This window comes from Gouania willdenowi, chromosome 9 (assembly GCF_900634775.1).
Source record: "Gouania willdenowi chromosome 9, fGouWil2.1, whole genome shotgun sequence".
NCBI classification, from domain to species: Eukaryota; Metazoa; Chordata; class Actinopteri; order Blenniiformes; family Gobiesocidae; genus Gouania; species Gouania willdenowi.
Genome location: NC_041052.1, coordinates 187,501 through 213,732, shown reverse-complemented (window position 1 = coordinate 213,732; position 26,232 = coordinate 187,501). Strand labels below are relative to the sequence as shown.

The 26,232-nt window shown below is 39.0% G+C and overlaps 1 protein-coding gene across 1 annotated transcript in view; it reads right to left on the bottom strand.

Moving 5' to 3' along the window:
* Nucleotides 1–7,119: 7,119 nt before the first annotated feature.
* Nucleotides 7,120–26,232, bottom strand: part of agtpbp1 (ATP/GTP binding carboxypeptidase 1) — a 74,487-nt gene continuing 55,374 nt past the window's right edge. Inside the window, 3 exon segments of the mRNA XM_028456435.1 lie at nt 7,120–8,600; nt 8,914–9,065; nt 23,732–23,908. Of these exon segments, the coding sequence (XP_028312236.1) occupies nt 8,450–8,600; nt 8,914–9,065; nt 23,732–23,908 (480 nt within the window). The 3' untranslated portion in view covers nt 7,120–8,449.

The window sequence follows — 26,232 nt, the reverse complement described above, 5'->3', positions numbered from 1 at the left end:
TCTCTTTAAAGGGTTAGACCACTTCATAGATATGAGTAATACACAGGGGAGGTGTGTGTGTGTGTGTGTGTGTGTGTGTGTGTGTGTGTGTGTGTGTGTGTGTGTGTGTGTGTGTGTGTGTGTGTGTTAAACATGCCTTAAAACTATGTTGACCTTATTTTGAACTCTTCATACTCAAAAAGTTCTCAAAGTTTACCTGTAACAGCAAAATATAATATATATAAAATCATATATATATATATTTAGAGAAGTACTGTCAGAAAGTCTCCTAGAAGATGTGAATGCAGCTCTGAGAGCAATTCCTACATCAACCATCACTGAAACCAATGAGCTGATAAACTCCACAGCAGCAGTGATCCTAGAGACGCTTGGCTATCATAAGAGCAACCATGAGATGAAATACCCACCATGGAAAAGAAGGCTGGAGGCTGACATCAAGGCAACACGGAGAGAAGTGAGTCAATTGACGGAGGCCTTGAAAGGTGCAATGAAAAAGCAAGTACCCAAAAGGTACAGCCAGATACCCATACCTGAAGCATTGGAAACTGCCAAACAAAGGCTCCAAGCCTTGGCCAGTTGCCTAAAGAGATAAACGAGCCAGACGAGTAAATCGTCTGTTCGCAACTCAACCAGTGAAAGTGTTCGCTCAGTGGCAGGGTAACAATAACAAAGCAGACCCACCAAGGCTGGAAACTGAACAGTACTGGAAAGGCATATGGGAGAAGGAGGCAACACACAACAGTGATGCACAGTGGCTGGTGGCTCTGAGAGAAGACCACAGCAACCTCCCTGAACAGAATCCAGTCACAGTCACGGTGGCAGACGTCCAAGAAAGAGCCTCAGGTATGAAAGACTGGACAGCACCAGGCCCCGACATGATACACGCCTACTGGCTTAAGAAACTCACGGCACTTCATGAGCGCTTGGCAGCACAAATGAACCAGCTGCTGAGAGATGGGAATCACCCTGAATGGTTAACCGAAGGCTGCACAATCCTGATCCTGAAGGATCCCTCAAAGGGTACAGTCCCATCCAACTATCGCCCAATAACCTGCCTCTCCACAACATGGAAGCTCATGTCTGGCACCATAGCGGCTAAGATAAGCGGGCACATGGATCAATACATGAGCACAGCTCAGAAGGGAATCTGCAAAGATACCAGAGGTGCCAAACACCAGCTCCTGGTAGACAGAACAGTCGCTAGAGACTGAAGAACCTGACATACTAACCTGAGCACTGCCTGGGTTGATTACAAGAAGGCCTACGACTCAATGCCACATACTTGGATCATTGAATGCCTGGAGCTATACAACATCAACAGGACTCTAAGAGCCTTCATTGCAAACTCAATGAGGTCGTGGAAAACCACCCTTGAAGCCAATAACAAGCCACTTGCACAAGTCTCCATCAAGGAGACGTCCTGTCCCCACTGCTGTTCTGCATAGGTCTGAACCCCCTCAGCCAAATAATCAACAAGACTGGCTATGGATACCGCCTCAGGAACGGGGCCACCATCAGTCACCTCCTCTACATGGATGACATCAAGCTGTACGCTAAGAATGAGCGAGACATCGACTCACTGATCTATACCACCCGGATATACAGTGCAGACATTGGGATGTTATTCGGACTAGAGAAGTGTGGTTGATGGTGACTAAGAGAGGGAAGGTAGTCCACACAGAAGGGGTCTCACTCCCAGAAGGAACAACAGCAGACATTGAGGACAGTTACAAGTACCTCGGAATCCCACAAGCAAATGACAACCTCGAAGAGGTGACAAGGAAAGCGTCTACAGCCAAATACCTCCAACGAGTAAGGCGTGTCCTAAGAAGCCAGCTCAATGGCAAGAACAAGACCCGGGCAATAAACAGCTACGCCCTGCCAGTAATCAGATACCCTGCAGGAATAATAAGCTGGCCAAAGGATGAGATACAGACCACAGATGTTAAGACACCAAAGCTCCTAACCATGCACGGAGGGTTCCACCCCAAATCCAGCACCCTGAGACTCTACGCTAGCCGTGAGGAAGGAGGCCGAGGACTAGTGAGTGTGAGAGCCACTATCCAGATGAAACATCTAAGATCCATAAGTACATCAAGGACAAGGCTCCAACAGATGACGTGCTCAGTGAATGTCTCAGACAATGGGGAACAGAAGATGAGGTGCTGGAGGTTCCATCATGGGAGGACAAGCCCCTACATGGGATGTACCACCCAAACATAACTGAAGTGGTGGATATCAGGAAATGGTACCAATGTCTAGACAGAGCTGGACTAAAGGACAGCACAGAGACACTCATCATGGCTGCACAGGAGCAGGCCTTGAGCACCAGAGCAATAGAGGCCCAGATCTACCACACCAGACAAGACCCCAGGTGTAGACTGTGCAAAGAGGCCAATGAGACAATCCAGCACATAACTGCAGGGTGTAAGATGCTGGCAGGGAAAGCTTACATGGAGCTCCATAACCAAGTGACTGGTATAGTGTACAGGAACATCTGTGCAGAGTATGGGCTGGAAACCCCAAGGTCAAAGTGGGAAACACCTCCAAAGGTGGTAGAGAATGACCGAGCCAAGATCCTGTGGGACTTCCAGATACAGACGGACAGAATGGTAATGGAGAACCAACCAGACATTGAGGTGGTGGACAAAGAGCAGAGGAAAGCCGTTGTGGTTGTCATAGCAACACCAAGCGACTTCAACATCAGGAAAAAGGAACACGAGAAACTAGAGAAATACCAGGGGCTCAGAGAAGAGTTGGAGAAGGTCTGGAGGGTGAAGACATCAGTGGTGCCCGTGGTCATTGGGGCACTCGGGGCAGTGACCCCCAAACTGGAGGAGTGGCTCCAGCAGATCCCAGGAAATACATCAGACATCTCAGTCCAGAAAAGTGCAGTTCTAGGAACAGCAAAGATACTGAAGAACCCTCAAGATCCCAGGTCTCTGGTAGAGAACCTGAGCTTGGAGAAGAAAGAGAGAGAGAGACCGCCCACAGTGGGTGAGGAAGAGATAATAAATGAATGACTTGTTATTGTTCAAAATCAGCTCAATCACCTTTATTATGCGTTATAATCTCATATAAACCGTCTTAAAATCTCTTTCGTAAAAAGTAAAACTATAACAACAAAACTCAAGGCTTATATAACAATAAATAATTATTAAATATTAACCTTTTCAATTAAATCCATCACTGTTTGGTCTCTTTTAATCTAATATTGGCTTTAATTCATTCCAGAAACTGGTGGAATTTCTCAGAGCGAGCAAATATTGGTGGAGTTACGTGTTCCAGAGATGCGTTCAGGGTCCCTGGGAAACCCAGACAAATTAATTTATTAGTAAAATATCTTCAGAGAAGATGTGAAAAGAGGAGATGTTTGGATAAATCTGGTCAACATATTAGATTAGAACAGTTAACAGTGTTTCAACTCACTGTGTCCAGATGAGGGGAATCATCCATTATTTATCTATTGTCCATCCATCCATCGTCCAACCCTGGACTTCTTCTTCTGCAGTGGAGGATTCAGTAAAAATCTGAAGTTCTGCAGGAACTAATAGAATCACATCATCAGCAAACAGAACAAACCAAACCTCACGTTACATTCAGGTGTTACCAGGAGGTCTGGGGTATAACATAAGGTACGTGGCCCCCACTCTGTCCACTCACAAGGACACAAACCAAAAACCTTTTAATCTTCAAAAAATAAGATTTGTCTTTAAACTAAAAAAAATGTTTTTACAGTTCTATGAGGTCGGGTAGTTCTGGTCTGCTGGACATAAAGGTTAAAGTTCTATATATTAATAGTTTACATTATTATATATTATAGTTTATAAGCCTATGGTGACAGATGTTTTCTCTGAGTTTTATGAGGTTTTTCATCATTTTTGGACACAGTCCAGGATTCTGTTTCAATGCCAAAGTCTTTCAGAGAAGATGTTTAAAGCTTAGCATTGGTCTATCATGGGTTCTTTCTTATAATACTCTGTGAATCAGATGACATGCGATACTGTGTTTTTAAATTTGATGGTCGTGGCTGAGCCAACATAGCCGGACAAGCTTCAATTGTGAGGAAAGTAGTTCCAGAGCCGATGATTTCAAAGACATTTTCATTGGTCATTTTGTCCTCCCAGGTTTTGCCAAATATGAACCTTAGATTGCTGATGTGGGTTAAGGTCGGGGTTAACCCCAGTTCCCTAACCCTAACCTCCATATATGAGGACACCTCATACACCCTGACCGTGGTGAGGCTTTACCTCGTCTTCTAGAGATTTCTTTATCCACGGTGGTTTTTCTTCACAAGACTTTAACTACAATATGTAAACTTGTCAATATCTTCTAGCTCAGTGTCTTTCACAATAATAATAATAATAATAATAATAATAATACATTTTATTTGTAATGCACTTTACATTTGATGCCAAACCTCAAAGTGCTACAGGATTAAAACAATAAAACAACATATATTAAAAGACAGGACTAAAAGAGGAATTAACTGTTAAAATAAGTTTCTGTAAAAAGGTGATATTTGTTATTTCTTAAAAATGTCCACCGTTTGTGGGGCCCTGAGGTGGTCTGGGAGGGCGTTCCACAGGCGGGGGCAGCGGCTTCAAAGGCCCTGTCGCCCATTGTTTAGAGCCTCTCCTGGGCGTGACCAGACGGTGCTGTTGGCCTGACCAGGTCCTGGTTGACGTGTGTGGTGTGAGCAGTTCTGTGAGGTAAGTGGGGGCTGCACGTGTGTTACAGTAGTCCAGCCTGGAGGAGACAAAGGCGTGGACGAGCTTCTCTGCAGCAGGAAGGGAGAGGGAGGGGCGCAGTTTGGAAATGAAATGAAGTTTTGCAAATGAAAGTGACCTGATTGTCAAAGGAAAAGTGGGGGTCAAATTGAACCCCCAGGTTTGTGACAGAGGGAGAGAGGGGAATGATGTGTCCATAAAATTAGGGATTAGGGAGGAGCAGAGGTGATGAGGGGTTCCAGTTTGAATGGCTTCTGTTTTTGAGTTGCAGGAAGTTTTGACTCATCCACGCCCCCTATCTCCTCCAGGCAGGCAGCCGTGGCAGAGGGGGAGCGGGGGGGGGGGGGGGGGGGGGGGGGGACTTTAAGATATAGTTGTGTGTCGTCAGCATAGCAATGGAAATAAATTCCATGCCTGCTGATGACACGACCCAGGGGGAGCATGGAGATGGTGAAGAGGGTTGGACCGAGTACGGAGCCCTGGGGGACCCCACAGGTGACAGTGTGGTGTCTACATTTTGCATCCCCCATTGCTACGCACTCGGCTCTGTCAGTGAGGTAGGAGTGAAACCATTGAAGGGCGGAGCCAGAGAGACCTGTGTAGTGCTGGAGTCGATGCAGGGGGATATGGTGGTCTACAGTGTCAAAGCCATCAGCAGGTCACTGATGACTCTGAGCTGTTTCTGTGCTGTGGGAGGGGCCAAAACCAGATTGGAATTTTTCATAGAGTGTTAGATTTTAGATGATTATGGAGCTGGGTGGAAACTACTTTTTCAAGGAGTTTGGAAATGAATGGGAGATTTGAGATTGGTCTGTAATTTGACAGTGGTTTAGGGTCCAAGGTGGGTTTTTTGAGGAGGGGTCTAATGAGAGCGGTTTTGAGGGAGGTTGGAACATGGACAGGTTTATTATTTTGGTTATGATGGAGATGGGAGTGTATGGGTTAGATTTACGAATGATGTTCTCGACCTCCTGCTGCGTTGTGGTAGGTTTTGTGTGATGTGGGCAGGTCCAGTGATGAGCTATTGAGACAGAATGAGGAGCAGATATTATCAATTTTTGATGCGAAGTAATCAAGAAACCGGTTGCAATTTGTGTCTGTGTGGGAGTAGAATGAGGAGATCTGTGGTTTGAGAATGTGATTAATTGTGGAAAACAGTTTTTTGGAATTATCTGAGCTGTTGTTTATGAGTTTATGGTGTGTGTGTGTGTGTGTGTGTGTAGGAATCTCTCAAATTCTGTCTGTGGAGCACTTTGTACTTCCTGTTTCCTGCTTTGTTAGCCAATGAGAACCTGATATACCCTGGAGAGGTGGGGGGGGGGCAAACTGATGAAGATGATGTCATTTATTTACTTGTGTTTAATTGGTTCCTCATTTGCATATTGCTCTAAAGCAGTTGTTAATGGAGAGAATGAATGACAGGATGTGATGTGTGCTCCTCCAGAAATCTGTCTGTGGTTACCACGGCAACGAGAGGTGCAAGTTGGCACTGTTCCTGCTTAGCCAATTTATGTATGTGTGTGTGCGTGTATGCGTGTATGTGTGTGTGCGTTGATCTCTTTCTCTAATCAAACTGAATCCTTTAAGAAATGTTTTTTTATAATTGTTATGAAGGAAATGAAACTCAGATAAAAACTGATTTAAAACACGATCCTGTTTGAAAACATGTGGTTTTAGCTTCAGTGTGTGTGTGTGTGTTTGTTTATTTATTTTTGTGTTTGTTTGCTTGTGTATTTGTGTTTGTGTTTGTTTGTGTGTAAAATTTAACGCTGATCAACAGACTTTCTTTATAAACACTAATCATTGGTTTGGATCAATAAACGACTGAAACACACGATACTGATGCATTTATTTTCTCATTTATGACAATAAACCTTTGTTCAGGAAGTGTTTGTTTGTATATAGCTACATTTAGCTGTGTAATTAAATATAATAAATAATCTGTTTCTGACCTCAGAAATATTCCATTTAATTTGTAATCTATTGTTTCTGCGACATTGAGTCTTAAACTCGACTAAACACGAGACGAGCAGAATTTAAACTTCTAAAAATAAAAGTGTTTCTAAATTAACGCTGAGCTTTGATCAAACATTAAAGCGATTTCCTATCAAAGAAATACAAAATATATCATATCATATATTAAATCATATTGTATCATTCATCCTACTAAACACTTCCTGTGCTGACCAGTGGGGGCAGTGACGAGTCCATAGAAGAACGACGGAGGGTAGAGAGAGTCAGCGTTTTTAGATGTGAAAGAAAAACCTTTTAACATCACAGGATATCATCCAACGCATCATCCAACGCATCATCCAACAAACGCTTCCTTCACAGGTTAGAACAAGAAAAAGTGATGATGACCTTTGAACTAAAACTGGACAGAAACAAATACAGTAAAACATTTTAACATTTTATTTCTGCTTCATCCCTCGATCACTAAACAAAGAATAAAAAGTCATTATTTAACACATGATACATGCAATCATTAAAGAAACAGTTTGTAGATTTGTTTTATCCGTCAATTTAAAGGGAGAGAGAGAGAGAGACAGAGAGAAAGAGAGAGAGAAAGAGAGAGAGAGAGAAAATCAAACTGGAAGAAGAAACACTGACAGCATCATCTGAGAGGAATATTTAAATAACTTAAAATGTGGACACAGTAAAAAGCACTGGTACTACACACTGTGTGTTCATAAAGACTAGTTAAATAAAGACTAGATGATAAATAAAATCGCACACAGAGGAAGAACCTCCAGCACTGAAAGATTTAATCCACGGCTCAGAAAAAACTTCTCCAGTTCAGAATTAAATAAAACTAAAACTAGCTTTGGGTTCAGCTCCAACTTGAAACTAATGATAATAATAATAATAATAATAATAATAATAATAATAATAATAATAATAATAATAACTTCTTTCTCACTCAGTCTGACCAGCTTCTCTTTTAACATTCATCTCTCCATCATCTGATTTTTCTGCTGAGTCATCTTTATTGCATCTGCGTTTATGGACGAGGTCAACTTTACAAAGACAAGAACATTCAGAGTAAGATTTAGATGAAAGGATCAAAGCACATTGAGGTGAAAGAAGAGCGTCTGATTGGCTAAGGCCAGGTTCACTGAAGTTTCAGGCTGTGTGGTGTCAGAGGTCAAAGGTCACGCTCTACAACTGTGTTTAGTGCTGAACCAGATAGATCCTAACTAACCATAGTTAGCTAACATAAAGCTAACCATGGAGCTAACAATAGTTTGCCAACAGAGCTAAACATGGAGCTAACCATAGTTAGCTAACCACAGAGCTACTATAGTTAGCTAACATAGAGCTAACCATAGTTAGCTAACATAGAGCTAACCATGTAGCTAACCATAGAGCTAACTATAGTTAGCTAACGTAGCGCTAACTATAGTTAGCTAACATAGAGCTAACATGTAGCTAACCATAGTTAGCTAACATAAAGCTAACCATGGAGCTAACAATAGTTAGCCAACAGAGCTAAACATGGAGCTAACCATAGTTAGCTAACCACAGAGCTACTATAGTTAGCTAACATAGAGCTAACCATAGTTAGCTAACATAGAGCTAACCATGTAGCTAACCATAGAGCTAACTATAGTTAGCTAACGTAGCGCTAACTATAGTTAGCTAACATAGAGCTAACATGTAGCTAACCATAGTTAGCTAACATGTAGCTAACCACAGTTAGCTAACTGTGGTTCCTGTCACTAGTCTGACAGCTGATCAGTGTTCTCTGGTACATCAGTTCCTGGTTCGTTCTCTGGTTCTATGTCATCATCGTTGCTCTCAGCGCTGTAATCCACCGCCTCCAGGAAGTCCGGCTCATCCTCCTCCAGGACGTAGGTCGTTGTACAGATGCTGCAAAACAATGAAAACAAAAAAATAAATAATCTTCAGTTAAACCAGGAACCGTTAGATGTAGAAACAGAACTTGAAATTATTACCTTCTATTTTTATTTCGACAACAATCATATCTAGAATAAAACCAGTGAAAGTGAAACAGAGATAATGCTCACATCAATAACTAACCAACGGCTCTTAATGCTAATGCTCCTGGTTCTTTGAGGTTTTAGTGGCTTTTTAATGGTGTTAATGGTTTGAAATATGATCCCAGTTCAGAGCTCAGAGTGGACCACAGATGTGTGTGTGTGTGTATTTAAAACACACTAACCTGGTGGTCCTGGGCTGCGAGCCCATAATCTCTGTCTCCATGTCCACCAGGTGTTGATGGTTAAATAATCCAGTGATTCTCTTCAGCCTCAGCAGAGCCACACAGAACTGAGCCCCCATCTCCTCCAGCTCCCTGGTTCCTATCTGCAGGGACTGGACACACACCGTTAGCATCATTAGCCAAACATCAGACACATGACCTCTGACCTCATCACCACACACACTGTTAGCATCATTAGCTCAGAGTCACTTTTGGAACAAACCCCTCATCCATCCTCAAACTCAGAAAAATCCTCAGCGGTAAAACTTAATCTGATGTTGAACCAAGATCTAAACCACGGGTCACCAACACAGGGCCCGTGGGCCCCAGGTGGCCTCATGGACCATGTGAGGGGTCCTCAGCAGCTCTCATCACCTATGAGCTTCGTCTAAAGTCTGATTTACTTTCCAGGATTCACACTAACAAATACAAATACAGATGACAGATGTAGTTCATATTTAGTAAAGTTAAATATTGGTGCACGTGATAAAGTTTTAGTATTAATTAAACATCTTTTAATGTTTATTTTCACTGAAACATTGTGACAAATATTTTTAAGTGTTGCAGATTTGGTGTATGCTCAGTGGTATGATATATATATATATATATAATATGATATATAAGATGTTTTTTTTAAAAAAAAACTTAAGGTGGATTCTCATAAAATATGGTTTTATATCATTGGTTAAAAGTTGTTTGTTAAAAGCTAATAAAATAGGAAGATGATGATTTTCCATGAAAGGTAATAAAAATTAAACAATTCCAAAAATTAGGGGAAATAAAGTGTTTCCTGTAGAAACTTAAACATTTCCAACCATTTTAAGTTACTGCTAGCATTCCTTATTATGTTAGCCACTAATTAAAGGCAAACTGTGGTAATGTAGTATTTAAGAAGCTCTTTTCTAACAGGACTATACAGTAACTATGAAGTATCAATGATATTTGTAAAGTATGGGAAACCCTAAAATACTGTATGTGTGATTTGCAGATGATACCAATATGTTTTGTACTGCAGCAGCTCTAAAAGGTAGTCACCATGGAGATGTGTAAGTTTAAAAAATAGTTTGATCTTAATAAATGATCATTAAACATAAATAAAACTAACTTTATTGTATTCGGAAATCAGAGAAAAAATATAGATGTAAAAGTAAATATAGACAATGTTAACATAGAAAGAGTGAACAAAGTCAAATTTTTGGGTGTGATCTTGGACCACGGGATCTACTGGAAGTCACACATTAAATACATTAACTCACACAGTGCCATTGACGAGATAACTCGTCATTTGCGTTTTTTCACGGGGATTACTAGAAAACACCCTGGCGGAGGTCCCTCATCAATATCAAAGCTGTGGGGGGATGTAGTGACCAACTGTGCCCTCAAGATGGCAGCAGTGCACCTTTAGATGAGCGATTAGCCACTGATGCTACCCAGCAAAGGAGGAAAGAAGCAGGAACGTGTGAGATTATGGCGCTACAGAGTGATATTGTGACGTATCCAGCAGCTCACAGCTCCACATACTAACACAGAACGTGTGGACCTGAGTGGATTATTGATTATGTTAAACGGGTCATCTCTGTGTGTCGTTGAGGGGGGGGGGGGGAAGAGGTAGTAGCGCACCTTTGGATGAGAGATCATCCATGCTCTCAGCAGAGCTCAGAGGGAGAGGAGGAAAGGAGTTTATGAGACGGAAAATGGCGCTACGTACGAGAGTTGACGTTCCCAGCAGCGCACACTGGACCAGAGCATGACGATACAGTGGGAGAATCCTGGTTCAAGACTGTCCTGTATCACACCACGCCGGCCATCGTGGGCCGAGGAAAAACACAGAAAATGGGGTCCCCCTTCCACTTACTCTCCATAATTGTTATGAAGCCCTTTTGTACGAAAATAGAGACAAACTCAGTCCAATAAAACCGACTGAAACAACCGCCAGGAAAATGATTCCACCACCACTTGGATTAAATTCCCACCGCTCAAAATCATCTGCAGCTCGTCATAAACTCCTTAGAGCAGCCGTCCAGAGGCATTCTAGCACCACGCACACAGCCATCAACAAGCACCGCCCTACTTCACCTGTTGCTGAACCACTTCAATGCCAGCTAATAACGGATGATCCCACGCAGACATCAGTGACCCCCTTGCTGTTAGACGCAGACCCGCTTCAACGCCCAACAGCGTCGATAACGGAGACTTCCCTGCAGCCTTCAGCGACCCGAACACCATCAAACAAACCAGCACAGCTGCCCTAATGCCAGCCAACTCCAGTGATGGAGGCTTCACTGCAGCCACCGATGACTGCCCACCGCCGATAAAATAGATGATCTTATCAACAGTGCAATGTTGTCACTGCACACAGCTCTGGATGCTGTTGCTCTGCTTAAAAAGAAGACGATATGTCATAAAAAGGTCACTCCCTGGTATAACTGAATTGCATCTTTTAAAACAGGCATCGCAAAAATTATAAAGGAAGTGGCTCTCCTCAAACATGGTAGAAGTTCATACTGCCTGGAGAGAAAGTTTGTTAGCTTATAAAAAAGCTCTCCACAGAGCTAGAACCTCCTATTATTCAACTTTAATAGAGGAAAACAAGAACAATCCTGGGTTTCTATTCAACACTGTAGCCAGGCTCACCAAAAGCTACAGCTCTGTTGAACCCTCTATTCCTGTCAACCTGAGCAGTGACGACTTCATCAACTTCTTTACTGATAAAATTCTAACAATTAGAAACACACCTAATGTCCCCCCTGCGGAGTGCTCAATAATTTATTAAACAAAGCAGCTCCTGAAATATCCTCAACATGCAGCTTTTATTTACATAGTTTCACTCCAACTGGTCTATCTGAACTGACCTCAATAGTTAGTGCTTCTAAACCAACAACCTGTCTTTTAGATCCAATCCCATCTCCACTATTTAAAGATGTTCTTCCACTAATCAGCACTAATATGATGAACTGGATTAACACATCTCTAGTAACAGGTTATGAACCACAGGCCTTTAAAACCACTGTAATCAAACCTCTCCTTAAAAAACAACCATTGATCCATTTATAGACCAATATCTAATCTACCTTTAGTTTCCAAAATTATTGAAAAAGTCATTGAAGGTCAACTATGTGATCACCTTCATAGGAACAATTTATAGAGAACTTTCAGTCTGGCTTTAGAGCCAATCACAGCACAGAGACTGTCTTAGTAACAGTAACCAATGATCTCCTCTTAGCCTCAGACAGAGGGTTGGTCTCAGTTCTGGTGATCTTAGATCTCAGTGCAGCCTTTGATACAGTGGATCATCATCTACTGCTGCAGAGACTGGAAAGTGTTTTTGGGTTTAAATCCTACCTATCAGACAGAACCACTTTGTTCATGTTAATAATCTGTCCTCAGCCAGATTTAATCATGGAGTTCCACAAGGTTCAGTTTTAGGACCAATATATTATCTATGCTTCCACTAGGTAACATTATCAGAGAACATTATATACATTTCCATTGCTATGCAGATGATACACAGCTTTATCTCTCAATGAAATCAGATGAAACTCATCAGTTATTAAAACTCCAGGTTTGTCTTAATGACATCACATCCTGGATGAGTCGTAACTTTCTCCTTCTTAACCAGGATAAATCCAAAGTGATTTTATTTGGTCCAAAACACCTCAGAGATAAATTATCAGAGTAAATAGTGTCTCTAGATGACACTACTCTGTCACCCAGCACCACAGTAAAAAACATAGACATTATCTTTGATACTGACTTATCCTTTAATTCTCATATTAAACAAATCACAAGGACAGCCTTCTTCTACCTCTGTAATATCTATAAAATCAGGAATATCTTGATCCAGAGTGATGCTGAAAAACTAATCCATGCATGTGTTACATCTAGATTAGATTATTGTACCTCTATACTGTCAGGATGTCCTAGTAACTCACTAAAAAGTCTCCAGTTAATTCAGAATGCTGCAGCTAGAATACTAACAGGTACTAACAGGAGAGAACATATTTCTACAGTATTGGCTTCTCTTCATTAGCTTCATGTAAAATCTAGAATAGAGTTTAAAATCCTCCTGTTAGGATACAAAGCTCTACATGATCTAGCTCCTGTATATCTATAGAGACATGTTAGTGCCCTATCGTCCAGGTAGATCACTCTGCTCTCAGTCTGATGGTCTTCTGGAAGTTCCTAAAGTCTCTAGAAGTTTCTTCCTGAGCCTGGAAGAGTGCGGACGTGTTTGTCAGGGGCTCTCCGGGAATGCAATACTCCCGTCTGATAACACGACCTTGACTAACAGCGAGCAGCGAACAGCTGCATCTGAAGGGAGCCAAAGACAACCTGAGCCTGGGAAAACTGGGCCCAGAACATGCCTACAGCAAAAAAAGCAAGTCAAATGCCACCACCGGATCCAGAACCTGATCCGGCTATGGAAGAGCTTAAAGGAATGATTAAGGACGTGAGACAGGAGCTCATATCCTTAAGACAGGATCTATCTATGAAGATAGAGAACATGACGAATGCCCTGGAGAAATCATTGAAAACCGTGGAGAGTGACGTCAAGGTACTGAAAGAAGAAAATGTAAAGAATGTTGAAAAAATAAAAACGCTGGATGCGAGGGTTGAAGATCTGGAAAGAAAAGAAAAAGAAAAGGATGTCATCATCATGGGCCTAAAGATTAGGCCAAGGAGCTACGCCAGCGCGACAAGACAAGCAGAGGAACCGACCATCGAAGACACAAAATCGATTGAAGAACAGGTGATTGATTGAAGTGAACCCTGACAACATCAACCACTGCCAGCTGCTGCCAAAACGCAAAGATTACATTCACCAACGTGAAATTTAAAGCTGAAATAATGAAACAAGGAAGAAAACTTATGGGAACGATGGTGTTTATGAACGAGAACTTGACGAAGCAGAATGCAAGTATCGCATGGAAGGCACGACAACTGAAGAAAGGAGGAAAAATTGTGAAAACTTGGACCAGAGGCTGCAGGATTTACATCACACCTCCAGGAGGAGAAAATGGAAAACCCATTCTAGTCGAAAGGATGGAAGACCTGGAAAAATACGAATGAGGTACCTAAAAGACAAGAACACTGATAGAAATTATGGATATGGAAAGAATTACTAAAAATCATCTACAACATCATCAACAACGGGAGATTAATCAAGTAGACGAAGTGGACCCAAACAACTTTTCACACTGGAAACAAGACACGAACTGCCATTACTACACAGAGAATGAATTCAAAGTGGAAACAAAGAAGGAAAAAGGTCTGTCACTTGTTCAATGTAATTGTCGGAGTATGTATGCAAATTTTGAAGACATTAAGGATTACATCTCCACATTGTATAGGTTTGACATAATAGCACTATCAGAAACTTGGCTGAAAGAAAAAAACGGCATGGAGTTTATGATAAAAGGATATAAATTTGTCTATAAGAACAGATTACATAAGCCAGGAGGAGGGGTGGCACTATTCATAAAAGAAAATATAGAGATGGAGATTATAGAGTCGATGAGTTTAACAGTGGAAGAAGTAATGGAATGTATAACAGTGAAAATTACAAGTCCAGAGGGACGTAAGATAATAATCTGTTGTTTGTATCGTGCACCTGACTGTAAAATAGACATATTTAATGAGAAACTAACTAAAATGATAGAAGAAATTAAAAATAAGAGATTACTGATATGTGGAGACTTCAATATAAATATTTTAAATCCTTTAAAAAATACACACATTGAAGACTTTACTAATTACATGTACACAAATGGATTAAAACCTCTCATAACGAAACCAACCAGAATTAATAAACACAGCTCAACACTGATAGATAACATCTTCACAAACATACAAAACACAGATATAGAGAGTGGTATATTAATAAATGACATCTCTGATCATTTACCAATATTTATGATACTAAACACGAAAGAGAAGAAAAACCTTGAAAATCATAACACACAGACATACAGGAGACTGGAAGGAGAAAAACAACTAGAAAACTTTAAACAACAGATAAAAAGACAGACGTGGGAGAGTGTTTTCAATGAAGAAGACGTGAACGTAGCATATGACACATTTACAGACACAATAACAACAATATACGATAAATGCTGCCCTTTGAAACAAATAACAACCAAAAGTAAAACAAACAACGTACCATGGATTAATAAGAAAATAGCCAACGTATGCAAAAAGAAAAACATATTATATAAAAAATATATAACAGAAAAAACATTAAAAGCAGAACTACGTTATAAAAAATACAGAAACAAAGTCAATAATTTACTAAGAGAAAAAAAAAGAGAATATTATGAAAAACAATTAAAAGAGAATAAAAACAAAAACAAACAATTGTGGGAAATTATAAACACCATAACCATGCGCAAATGCAAAGAAAAAAATGCAGACCATTTTATAATAAACAATGTAAAAGAATACAATAAAAACATAATAGCACAAGAACTCAACAGTTTTTTCATAAATACTGGAAAAGACATAGAGAAAGGGATAAATAAACACCCAACACTTAAATGGAACCATTTTGACAATGAGAAGAAAGACATTGATAAGTACCTTGTACTTGAAGAAGTAACAGAAGCAGAGGTGGACAAAATAATCACAACCTGTACCTCAAAAAAATCCAGAGACACTAATAATCTAACTATGACTCTAATAAAAACCATAACAGCTGAAATAACCCCGCCATTAACACATATAAGTAATCTCTCATTTAGGAATGGTGTTTTCATAGAAAAAATGAAAATTGCAAAAATCAGACCGATTTACAAGGGTGGAGAAAAATGGAATTTCACTAATTATCGACCTATATCAATATTACCACAATTATCAAAAATTCTGGAAAAACTGTTTATGAACAGACTCGACAAATTTATAGAAGACAATAATATACTACATGAAGGACAATATGGATTTAGAAAAGGACGTTCAACAGCAATGGCTATAATTGACATCACGGAGAATATAAGAGAAGCATTAGAAAAAAAACTATTTGTATTCGGAATTTTTCTGGACCTAAAAAAAGCCTTTGACACAATTAATCATGATATTCTAGAAGAAAAACTTCAAAATTATGGAATAAAGTACAACGCCTTAAAATGGATTAAAAGCTATATGACAAATAGGAGACAATATGTTGACTTTGAAGAACATACATCAAAATGCCAAACCATACAATGTGGTGTTCCTCAGGGTTCAATTTTAGGGCCAAAACTGTTCATTTTATACATAAACGACATTTTCAAAGTCACAAATTGCCTCAAACTAACGTTGTTTGCAGGCGATACAACCATTCTATGATCAGGTAAAGACATTAAAACTCTAATAGAGTCAACAAATGAAGAACTATCAAAAATCCAGACATGGTTAGATGTAAATAAACTAGCCCTAAACGTCAGTAAAACAAAATTCATCAAATTCAGAAAGAAAAAAATAACAGGAGATATAAGACTGAAACTAAACATGGAAATAATAGAAGAAGTAAAAGAATATAGGGTACTAGGAGTGTGGATGGACGACAAGCTGACCTGGAAAAAACATATACAAATAGTTAAAAACAAAGTTGCCAAAAGCAGTTACATCCTATGGAAGCTTCAACAAATCCTACAAACCAAATCACTTAAAACAATCTATTCTTCACTCATAGCATCACATTTAAATTACTGCTCCGAAATATGGGGTAATAACTACAAAACGTATCTTGAACCATTATTTAAACTACAAAAAAAAGCTATAAGAATTTTACATAAAGCACCACACAACGCACACACAAACAAATTATTTGAGAAGTCAAAATACCTAAAACTGCAAGAAATAATACACTATAACACACAAATACATGCATTTAGGGCTTCATCTAAAAAACTACCACATCAGATACAAAAACGTTTCACATACAATCAAAATTCCTACGACTTCAGACATAATAATGTGTTCAGACCAAACAGGGTTAAATCGAACGTTGGCAAACATAGTACTGTGTATAGAGCCATGAATCTCTGGAATAACCTTGATGCAGAGACACAACAATCCGTAAATCTGACAAGATTTAAGGAGAAAACACGGAGGATATTTCTACACACATACAGATCTCAAGTCAACTCCTCATCGAACTCAACAGCAACGACATGGAACTCATCAACTGGTCATTGAGCCATTGACAAAATCTTCACGACGAGGCAACTGCTACAGCACGAACCAGCGTGTCCAAAGGACACATACCCAGGTGGATATGTCATGGATGCACGAGGGAGAAGCCAGATGCTCTGTCTCTCTCTGCTGACAGTGGAAGATGTGGAGGACATCTATCTGTTAGGAGTCATGATCTTTGGCCTGCTAATGATGGGGGTATGTGTATGTGCATGTGCCTTTCTGATGGATCGTAAGCTGAGGCGACTTTCAGAGGATATGAAGGTTCTCCGAGAGAAGAAGAACTTTACGTTTGGAGAGTTGGAGGAACGTAAACAACGACTGGAAAAGAAAGCTCGAGGAGATACGGAAAAAAAGGACAGAGAGGAGGAGTAACAACAGGAACAATGACTGCAGACGAGAACACATCACGTAAAAAAGGACAAAAAAAAAAAAAAAAAAATGTTAATGAAAAGATGAAATTATGAAGATGATGAGAATGTTTGACTAAGGAAGAAACGAGGTTTGATGTAAAATTATCTGTGTTCAAATCAGGGGACGGATCTGGATAAGCATAATGCTTTTTTCCGTCGCCCTTTCCGGCATGAAAAAGGACAAAAAGCAAAAAAAAAAAAAAAAAAAAAAAACGATGTGATTTTGCTCTGAATGTCAAAATGAATTTCTGTGATTGCAACCATGTCGGAAATGAACTGAATAAATAAATAAATAAAAATAAATAAGTAGAACAGGAGGCGGAGCATTCAGCTACCAGGCTCCTCCCCTTTGGAACCAACTCCCAGTCTTAGTCCAGGAGGCTGCTACTCTCTCTACCTTTAAGGCTAAACTCAAAACCTACTTACAGTGGTTACAGGAAGTAATCAGACTGCTTTAAATTTTTCACTCTTCGTTTCATTGCAGACATTTGCTAAAATTAAAAAAAAGTTCATTTTATTTCTCATTAATGTACACTCAGCACACTATCTTGACATAAAAAACAGAAATGTTTGCAAATGTATTAAAAAATAAAAAGTGAAATATCACATGGTCAAGTATTCAGACCCTTTGCTGTGACACATATTTAACTCACATATTGTACATTTCTTCTGATCCTCCTTGAGATGGTTCTGCTCCTTCATTAGAGTCCAGCTGTGTTTAATGAAACTGATTGATTGATTATTAAAGGCCACATCTGTCTATATAAGACCTTACAGCTCACAGTGCATGTCAGAGCAAATGACAATCATGAGGTTGAAGGAACTGTCCAAGGAGCTCAGAGACAGAATTATAGTAAGACAAAGATCTGGACATGGTTACAAAAGAATTTCTGCAGCACTCAAGGTTCCTAAGAGCACAGTGGTCTCCATAATCCTTAAATAGAAGAAGTTTGGAACGACCAGAACTCTTCCTAGACCTGGTCGTCCAGACAAACTGAACAATCGTGGGAGAAGAGCCTTGGTGAGAGAGGTAAAGAAGAACCCAAAGATCACTGTGGCTGAGCTCCAGAGATGCAGTATGAAGATGAGAGAAAGTTCCACAAAGTCAACTATCACTGCAGCCCTCCACCAGTCAGGACTTTATGGTAGAGTGGCCCAATGGAAGCTTCTCCTCAGAGCAAGACATATGAAAGCCTGCATAGAGTTTGTCAAAAAACACATGAAAGACTCTCAGATTATGAGAAATAAGATTCTCTGATCAGACCAAGATTGAACTTTTTGGTGTTAATTCTAAGCGGTATGTGTGGAGAAAACCAGTCACTGCTCATCACCTGCCCAATACAATCCCAACAGTGAAACATGGTGGTGGTAGCATCATGCTATGGGGGTGTTTTTCGGCTGCAGGGACAGGACGACTGGTTGCAATTGAAGGAAAGATGAATGTGACCAAGTACAGAGATATCCTGGAAGAAAACCTCTTCCAGAGTTCTCAGGACCTCAGACTGGGCAGAAGGTTCACCTTCCAACAAGACAATGACCCTAAGCACACAGCTACAATAACAAAGGAGTGGCTTCAGAACAACTCTGTGACCATTGTTGACTGGTCCAACCAGAACCCTGACCTAAACCCGACTAGAGACCTGAAAATGTCTGTCCACCAACGTTCACCATCCAATTTTCCTCAGTTGGTAAAAACAATTCCTTGTTAGTAGTTTTGAGTGATGCTCTAAGAACATTGCTTTGTCAAAGATAACGTCTAGATTTCTGAGGTTTGTTTTAGCAGACAAACTCAGGTCGTTCAGATACTGGTGAATCCCTGGGATGGCGTCATCAGGAGCAATCACCAGCATCTCCGTTATGTCTGAGTTTAGTTGCAGGGAATTTGCGCCGAGCCATTGTTTACCTTGCACAAGACATTTAAGCAGAGAGCTTAATTTCTGGATCTCAGAGGTCTTAAAAGAGCAGTAAAGCTGAATATCATCAGCAAACAAATGATAGGAAACATCATCAAAGCTCTGAATATTTTTTAGAGTTAAAACAAAATTGAGCTCAAAACAGAGCATTGGGGAACCCTGCACAACAAATCAGCAGTCAGACTGGATCTGATTTGCAGAAACACTAAAGCTCCTCCCTGATAAGTAAGAGAAGAACCACGCAAAGACTGGTCCTGATATTTCGACCAGGTCACGCAGTATCAAACAGTACTTGAGGTTTCCTCTTATTCAAGGTGATCAGTTTACGGAAGTAGTCAGATCTGGCATTTTTTATCATTTCATTTAAAGACATAAGTTCCCTAAGGTGCAACGTATGGACCTCAAGTTTGGTAGACTTTCATAGACGCTCAGTTTTCCGATATAGTCTCTTCATATCACGGATACCATCATTAATCCAGGGACACGCTGCTTTAACAGTCACCAGATTAGATTTGACAGGTGCAACCTGACCCAACATGAGCTCACAGTGGCTATTAAAGCTATGGATGAGGCTCTCACCATCAAACATGGTGGAGAAACTAACTGCAGTGTTCTCTGTGATGATGCGTCTCTGTGACCTAAACTCAGAAGACACAGGTTCAGGAATGGAGATTAGATCAAATAAAACACAGTAATGGTCACTCATGTAGACAACGTTAAGGCCAAGTGAAAAAACAAGGTCTAAAGTGTGACCCTTTTGATGGGTGGGGCCAGAGACATGTTGCTCAAAAAGTAAAAGTTTCAGTCATTGTTAAAAGTTCCACTGCTGGGCAGGATGTGCTGTTGTCAACATAAATATTAAAATCTTTAAGGATTAAAACATTTTCCAACTTTATCATTGAAGATAAAAAGTCAGTAATATCTATACTATAATTCAAGAGAGGTGTGCGCGTGTGTGGAGCAAATATCTCTCCGACGTGGTGAATGTTCCACCTGAAACTTAGTCAAAGGGTTCCAAATACCCCGAGTTTGTGCATCTGTTATTTTGAAGTAATTTGGTGATTTCAAAATGTTTATTTTAATTTTATTTTACTTCTGGACGGCGCAGAAATGAAACCTATTCAGCTTTTGACCTCAGAGTGTGAGGGGGCGCTAGAGCACCATCTATATCTATTTCATTACACAGCTCAGTGTGTGCCAGAGCTTCTGTAGACTTCTCTTTTCTCTTTTGAGGAAAAATACTTTTTTACTGTTGTTTATTTCATGTTAGTTTGACCGTTCACTATTTAGACCAGACAGACCTCACCTGGAAGTTACTGACGGCAATGGCTGCTGTACATTTATCAGCAGCGTGTGTGAGAGAACCAATGGAGGAGATTAGAGTCTCACACACACACACACACACACACGTTGATCAGGTGTGCTTCACTATCGATCACCGTCTACATCACATGTGCAGGTATGTGAGTGTATAACAGACCACCATTTAGTCTGGTTACAGTCTGTGTCACTACACCCGTCCATAGGGTGGTAGTGACTGTAGTGTTACAGTCAGATCTAAGTGTTTACATGTTACATAGTGAAGGTCACCTGATTACTGCAGCTTCACTCACGTCACACCTGCCTCTACATCTGACTACGTTTAGTGAACGTTAGACAGGTACACGTGGATGGACTGGTGACATACATTTAAAATGGATTCATCACACACGCACGCGCACAAAATATTTATACAGAAATTACTCAAAAAACAACAGAAATGGAAAAAACTACACTAAAAAAGATACTAATTGACTCCAGAATCACACTACTTAAGGCAACAAAAAACAATAATTATACAAAAAATGCACAAATATTTATACAGGAAGTACACAAAATGACAACAGAAATGCACCAAAATATACAAAATGACTCCAAAAAACATATATTACAGAAAAATACATTAAATAACAACAAAAACATGATACAAACGCTAAACTAAATACTTATACAAAAAATACACTGAAATGACAACAGAAATGCACAAAACTACACCAAAAAAAAAACCAAGATACACAAAATTTCTCCAGAATCACTACAACAGCAACAAAAAATAATAATTATACAAAAATGCACAAAAAAAACAACAGAAAGATAAAAAAAATACACATAATGATACATTACAGAAAAATACAACAAAAATATGAAAATGGCTCAAAATACACAAAAATTAAATATTTACACAAAAAATACACAAAATGACTTCTGAATCACACTACAATGGCAACCAAAAAAATAATTATACAAAAAATACACAAAAACACAATAGAAAGATACACAAATACACATAACTCCAAAAAACATACATTACAAAAAAATACACCAAACAAAAAAATATAAAAGTGATGAAGTCATGCACATGTCCCATAGAATTAAATCAGGAAAACTGCCCCCACATTTTGCACCCGCAAATATACTCCTTATGCTCCCACATGAATACATACTTCCGACGGGCACTGTATGTCACAGAAAAATACACCAAACTAAAAATATATATAAATGAGTTAAAAAAAACAACACATTTAGCAAGCGCATGTCCCATGAAATTAAACCAGATAAATTGGCACACGCTATTTTACTTTGCACTTGCAAATCTACCCCTTTGACAACTCTACTTAAGCTCCCACTATATGAATACATACTTCCGACGGGCACTGTACTAGTCCTTTAAAAAGACAGCAGCAGGTCCAGGAGGACAATAGACCAACACAATAAAATGGGCTAGAGGAACCAACCTTAAACATCTGTGATTCAAAGAAAAGTTCATCACTTTACAGGTAAAACTGTCCCTGTATACCACAGCAAGACCTCCTCCGCAACCAGAGGGGCGGGGCCTCACAAAGACCGATCAGCCATCAGGACAAAGTTCATTTAGATGAATAAACTCACCTTCTCTCTGCCATGTCTCTGTGAAAAACATAAAATCAAATTTTTTCCTGGTAAAAAGTTCATTCAGGGAGAAAGATTTATTCGCTATAGAACGGCATTCAGTAGACCAAGCCGAATCAAGGGTGACGTCATGATCTTCGTGTCAGCTGGACACAGCGGGATTGGTCAAAGACACGCAGTACGGTCACGTGGTCTCCAGCTGTGTTGAGAAGTCAGATGATTGTTGTCCGATGTGAACACGGGAAGGCATGGAGGCAATGCATCCCAACGATCACTGGCTCCAGAGAACCGACGGAGATGACCCAAGAAGAGAGCGATGAGTGCTCGTTGCAGCCGCGGCGCACACCAAGCAGAGGAATCATTCGTAAACACCTGACCTGGTGATCCAAGGTGTCGATTCCTAAACGAGGAGCACGTCTGCGTTTAACTTGGATGTTGGACCTCGTTATCTCTGCCTCCTCTTTTTGCCAGAAACTCGAGACAGCAACAAGTAGTCAGGTCACACGGGCAAACAAAAGGGGAGGAAAAGTTTGTTTGTACTTGCCCGTCATTAAAAAGGGAATTATAATCATATGTACATGTCATATACATTCATATGTATCTTTGTATGTATATATGTTTGATGTGAATGTATATATAAAACTTGTGTAGAATATATATTGAATATATATTGTGAAAATAGTAATATAAGGTAAATATTTTCATGTGTGTGACATTATGTAGAGAACCTTGTTTTGTTTTATTGTGAAGGGGTAGAAATACACATAAGCTTTGTTTCAACCTACACATTTTGGCTGAGAAATTACACAATTGAATGTTGTTTGTTTTTGGTGAAGACTGTCAAAATAAAAATTAAAATTAAAATTCATAGCTCAGTGTCATAAAGGTTGGTGCACGCACGCACGCACGCACGCACGCACGCACGCACGCACGCACGCACGCACGCACGCACGCACGCACGCACGCACGCACACACACACACACACACACACACACACACACACACACACACACACACACACACACACACACACACACACACACACACACACACACACACACACACACACACACACACACACACACACACACACACAATCGGTTTTGCCTGTCTGGCGTGAGAACGTGTACACCTGTCCTGGACACAGATGTGAACATTAATTTATTCTTTATAAAGCTGTGTGTGGACGTTATCGTTTAAAAAGGAGAGATGTGTCAACAGCTCCTCCTGGTGGACAAATGAGGATTTGAACCCTGTGAAAAATAAAATGTGATGTGACGAAGTTCTGTCAAACTAAGAGAACTGATGTCAGCCAATCAGTGTAGATCTGTGACTGAGAGCCAATAGGAGGTCACCTTGTATTTGCCCTGGTCACACCCACACAGGGTGCTCTCCATGGTGTAGCTACGCTGCACTCCCATCTCCCTCCAGACCACCACACGGGCTGTGGACTCCTTAGAACGTTCCACTACAAAGCTGCAGCTGGACAGGCTGAAGGCTGGAGCTATCTGGGACAGGATCTTTGGAAGGGTCTGAAACATGAGGTCAGGGGGTCAGCTTTGGCCTCTGAGAGAAAACAACAACACGTACTGATATAACACATCAATAAATACTAATATAACTGTAACTGTAATTAGAAACATTAATTAATATTAATATAACTGTAACTAATTAGAAACATTAATAAATACTAATATAACTGTAATTAGAAACATTAATAAATACTAATATAACTGTAATTAGAAACATTAATAAATACTAATATAACTGTAACTAATTAGAAACATTAATAAATACTAATATAACTGTAATTAGAAACATTAATAAATACTAATATAACTGTAATTAGAAACATTAATAAATACTAATATAACTGTAATTAGAAACATTAATAAATACTAATATAACTGTAATTAGAAACATTAATAAATACTAATATAACTGTAACTAATTAGAAACATTAATAAATACTAATATAACTGTAATTAGAAACATTAATAAATACTAATATAACTGTAATTAGAAACATTAATAAATACTAATATAACTGTAATTAGAAACATTAATAAATACTAATATAACTGTAATTAGAAACATTAATAAATACTAATATAACTGTAATTAGAAACATTAATAAATACTAATATAACTGTACTAATTAGAAACATTAATAAATACTAATATAACTGTAATTAGAAACATTAATAAATACTAATATAACTGTAATTAGAAACATTAATAAATACTAATATAACTGTAATTAGAAACATTAATAAATACTAATATAACTGTAATTAAAAAAAATAATAAATACTAATATAACTGTAACTAATTAGAAACATTAATAAATACTAATATAACTGTAATTAGAAACATTAATAAATACTAATATAACTGTAATTAGAAACATTAATAAATACTAATATAACTGTAATTAGAAACATTAATAAATACTAATATAACTGTAATTAGAAACATTAATAAATACTAATATAACTGTAATTAGAAACATTAATAAATACTAATATAACTGTAACTAATTAGAAACATTAATAAATACTAATATAACTGTAATTAGAAACATTAATAAATACTAATATAACTGTAATTAGAAACATTAATAAATACTAATATAACTGTAATTAGAAACATTAATAAATACTAATATAACTGTAACTAATTAGAAACATTAATAAATACTAATATAACTGTAATTAGAAACATTAATAACTATAAACAGGTACAGTACAAACAGGAACCAACATGGATCCACAGGTTTACTGGTCACTCAGAAAAAAAATCCAGAAAATCACATTGTAGGATTTTTAATGAATTAATTGTAAATCCCTCTGCAAAATAACTATTTGTTCATCTATAAACAAGCCAGATTTCTGGCTCTAACTTCTTCTTTAACTCATTCAGTTCCAGCCGTTTTTGAGCATTTTGACTGATTTTAAAAACCCACAGAATATTTTCTATAACCGTCTGAAATCTGACACCAGATTCTGAAAGATTGAAGTCTCTACTTTCATTAAAAAAAAAAGTTGTTTCTGGCTTGTTTCATTCTTTTGTAATCAGCTGTTGAATAGAGCAAGTTTTACACAAATCTTCAGTTTCAGAGCAAAAAACAGAAAAAAGCCTTTTTGTAAAAAAAACCCTGTCAGTGACTTTAAAGCTATTTTTTTACTTTAGTGACAACTCTAACATCTGAACATTGTTTCCTTATATAAAACATTAAAAAACACCACTGACACCAGGCTTTTGATGATAAAATTATTATTATTTATTTATCTGGGTCAGAGTTGAATGTATTTCTTACTGTATTTTGGCGTTCCTCCAACTTTATCTCCCGTCAGTCTGCACACATATAACTTCCTCTTCCTCCCTGACATACAGAGGGTCACTGCGTTTCCTGTTTTTTTATGGTTTTATCTCACCATCACCACATTATCCATGAGTTCCACACATGCTCTGGTTGAGTGTGTGCTGCTGTGAACGTCAACTCTCGTACGCAGCGCCATTTTCTGTCTCGTAAACCCCTTTCCTCTCTCCCTCTGAGCTCTGCTGAGCATGGATGATCTCTCATCCAAAGGTGTGCTGCTACCTCCTACATGTCACCTATTATTTTGCTATCTGGCTCACAGGCTGGGGGTATTTTGTACCCCTCCTCTCCTCCCGACACGCAGTGATGACCCGTTTAAATAGTTGATGGTTTTATCTCACCATCTCAACATTATCAATAATCCACTCAGGTCCACATGTTCTGTGTTAGTATGTGGAGCTGTGAGCTGCTGGATACGTCACAATATCACTCTGTAGCACCAAAATCTCACTCCTTCCTGCTTCTCCCCCCCAG